The sequence below is a fragment of the Muscardinus avellanarius genome (genome assembly GCF_963383645.1).
Source record: "Muscardinus avellanarius genome assembly, chromosome: 12".
Classification (NCBI taxonomy): domain Eukaryota; kingdom Metazoa; phylum Chordata; class Mammalia; order Rodentia; family Gliridae; genus Muscardinus; species Muscardinus avellanarius.
This window is the reverse complement of record NC_137798.1, coordinates 50,466,950-50,470,213: the sequence shown is the minus strand read 5'-3', so window position 1 is coordinate 50,470,213 and position 3,264 is coordinate 50,466,950. Positions and strand designations below refer to the sequence as shown.

Sequence of the window (3,264 nt, the reverse complement as noted above, 5' to 3'; positions counted from 1 at the left end):
GGGCTGGGGAAATAGCTTAGAGGTAGAATGTCCCTTGGTTCAATCCTCAGTATCAAAAATAAAAAAGTTTTGTGCCATACTTTCGACTTTTCTGTAAGCTTAAGATTGTTTTAAAATAAAAAGAGGTGGGAGTTCCAGGTGAGCCCAGCAATGGGAATTTGAGAGAAAGAAAGCAAAACAAGTTAAATTGCTTTATCATGAAAACAGTAATTTTAATTTTCCTATTTCTTACATTTTTGCACCTCTTTGAAATCTTCCTATATTCTGACAGAGTTATTCGTGTGTCTTGAGAACACTTAAGTGTATTGCAGCAGTAATACAAATGAAAGGAAAAGTTCATATTCAGCTTCAAAGAATCAAAACAGAATTCTAAAGCAAGTCATGAAAACCAGCCTTACTATTTTTTTTTTCCGGCAAGGCTCGGGTACTTTAATGAGTTTTACTTATTGAATAAAAATATCAACGCTGAGATGGAAAAACACATGCATGCTCCGGCCCCGCCTCAGCCAGACAGCACTGGGAGGACGGGCATCACTCCTTGAACTTCCACTCCTGGCGACACATGGGGCAGTGCTGCTGCACCTGTTGTGCGTTGAGCCACTTGAGGATGCAGTGCATTGCTGAAACGAACTTTCTCAGTCCTGGGGGGCAATAAAACTGAGTCCATTTGAGACCGAAATCCTCAGAAAGATGGACAAGGGTTGGTTACAGTTCTGCAGCCACTTATCTGCAGTGATTTTTTTCCCTTTTATGAAATAAACTCCTTTAAGTTCCTGTTAAGGGCGCTAAAGGTGGAGCTTCCTCTCCGGGGAAAAATCTGAAAAAATAATTAACATGGACACCCACCTTCTGTGCAACTGACAAAGTTTTAATTTCCATCACCAGTATTTATACCCTATACCCCGTGTAAGCACCAAAGGACAATAGTGAGGCATTAAGTGTAAACAAGATAAACAGGATAAAAGAAGATCCATGGCGTCACAGTTTAAGATTCGTCTGGGAATAGGTGATTGAAGTCACTCTCCTTGGTCTTTGTCATTGGAATCAGGTTTCTGGCCTTGGGTGAGCCTTAGGGGGCAAGGTCTGGAGTCCGGAAAGGCATCCGGAACAGGCAGGCATCTGTAAAGTTGGGGGTTCACACCCAAAGTCCGTTTTGGGGAAATTCAGTCTTCTAGGATCTCCTTTGATCCTTCCAGAGTCTTTTTGTCTCTAGGGCTTAGTCCAGGCCCTCCTTTATCAAGATCCATGGGCTGGGTTGCAGATTTGTCCGGTCCTGTCTGCTCCGCCATCCCCTATGAGGCAATACTTATATTACAGTTAGTAAAACAGGGCAAAAACATTATAACACAGGTGACTGGATTTCTATAATTGTTCTTTAATGCCTGATTTGGGGGCAGACTTTTGAGTTTTTTACTGTCCTGCTGCTGAGTCCAAACGATAGGCTTGTTAAGGCCAGATAAGAGCTTATTAGCATCTCTTAAGAGGAAAAACAAATGACCCAGGTTCCAGAGACAGTTTTACATCTCTTTGGGAAGTGGGGCAAGAGGTGGGTTTGCAGCTTTCCCTGCTGTCAAGAGAGGTGCTGGGAGATCAAAGGACCTACCTGCGGGGGGCGGGGGGGGGGGGGACGGCGACGACGATGGACCAACCGAAAGGAATTTTGCAGCCCCTGAATTCTGGCTGCCCTTTACTAGAAAATTTATCTCTCATGGACTCAATTTCTTCCACAGTCCTAATTCTTGGGATCCTGTTTTACATCACTGGAGCTTTTTAGTGTAGAAATCTAAGAGCAGGGAGTATCTCTGCCAAAGATGACACCTCCTTCCTCGGGGCGTGGCCTCCTTGAACCTTGCCGATTGGTACAAGTATTTGTCACGCTCGTATATGCAGAGGGCGGGCGGTGGCAGTGCATGTGGAAGCAGTGGGAACACTGGCCCCACACCAGCAGGCAGTTGTCACCGTGCACCTTGCAGTCGGGACAGCAGCCATTAAACGCCATCCTGCAGATGCTGCAGTTCTCGTCATTGACCACCCACAGCCAAGTGGCCACACCATTCCAGCACTGAATCTTCACCTTCAGAGCACAGGAGCCGGGGCTCGCGGTCTGGGCCCCCAGCCTTACTATTAAATGATCAGTGTATTTACATTTCTTGAAGCTATATATAATGCATGTGATAAAAAAACTGTCATTACATATTAAAATGTGAGCAAATATTGAAAAAAACAGGCTTAATCATTTCTAAATCGACGCATCCCCAAGAACATATCAGGACAAAGTCTAGAAAATTTAGATCCATTGCGTAGAGAGGTCAGAGGATGCAGTCATTTTGACTAATAGCTAGCCTTGAGGTCTGCTACAGAAAACACAGAAAGGCAGCTCTCAAAGTGTGGTCCAGAGCCCCACCCCAAAACCCTGGATCATTTCAGGTGGTCTGGGAGGTCAAGACTATTTGCACAATATATTAAAATATTGAGTGCTTTTTTTCTTGCTCTCATTCCTTCATGAGAATAGAGTGGAGTTTTCCAGGGGCTATATCAAGTGTGAAATTGCAACAAATTGAATGCAGAAGCAGATATGGGCTTCTATTAAGCCGTCTTCTACTTAGACATCAAAAGGAATCACAAAAATAATACCACTCTTCTTATTGTATTTTACTTTGGAAAATATAGTTATATTTCATAATTGGTTTAACACATAGCTAATGAATATATATATATACATTTCCTTTTTTTAAATTTCTAAATATGCCATGAACCACTTTAGAATGAGGTTTGTAGACCTATTCTCAGAATATTTTTAAATTCATATAATAAAATATATAAATTTTTAAAAATCATATTAAGTTACTGAAAGATATTGCGGGTCCCCCTGGCGCACAGATACACGCAGAGATCCATTATAGATGATATGGATGCCTTTATTCGTTGGAAGTCGGCCACCAGCTCCCGCGGGCCCAAGGGGGCTGGTGGGGGAGGGCCCGTCTCTGTCTTTCTCGGCTCCTCTCTGAACTCTGAACTAGCTTTTCCCGGATCGGGAGGCATGGTCCCCTCTCAGAATCACCGGGCTCCACCTCCTAGCTTCCGGCCCTGCCCCCTGCGGGGCAGGGGCGGCTCGAACCTTTCAGTTACCTAGGTGTGGTTGCTCACGCTTGTAATCCCAGTACTTGAGATGCTAAGACAGGAGGATCACAGGTTTGTGGCCAGCCTCAGCAATCTAGTTAGGCATTCTTCAGCTTAGTAAGACCCTGTCTCAAAATAAATCAT

General features: G+C 44.0%; 1 protein-coding gene across 1 annotated transcript; it reads right to left on the bottom strand.

Annotated features, from left to right (window-relative positions):
* Positions 1-531: 531 nt before the first annotated feature.
* Positions 532-3,042, bottom strand: LOC308271002 (anaphase-promoting complex subunit 11-like; the record flags this gene model as incomplete). Its single annotated transcript, XM_080707139.1, has 3 exons — positions 532-641; positions 1,849-2,104; positions 2,917-3,042. The coding sequence occupies 3 exons, from the start codon at positions 3,040-3,042 to the stop codon at positions 532-534; spliced, it is 492 nt and encodes a 163-aa protein (XP_080563265.1).
* Positions 3,043-3,264: the final 222 nt, after the last annotated feature.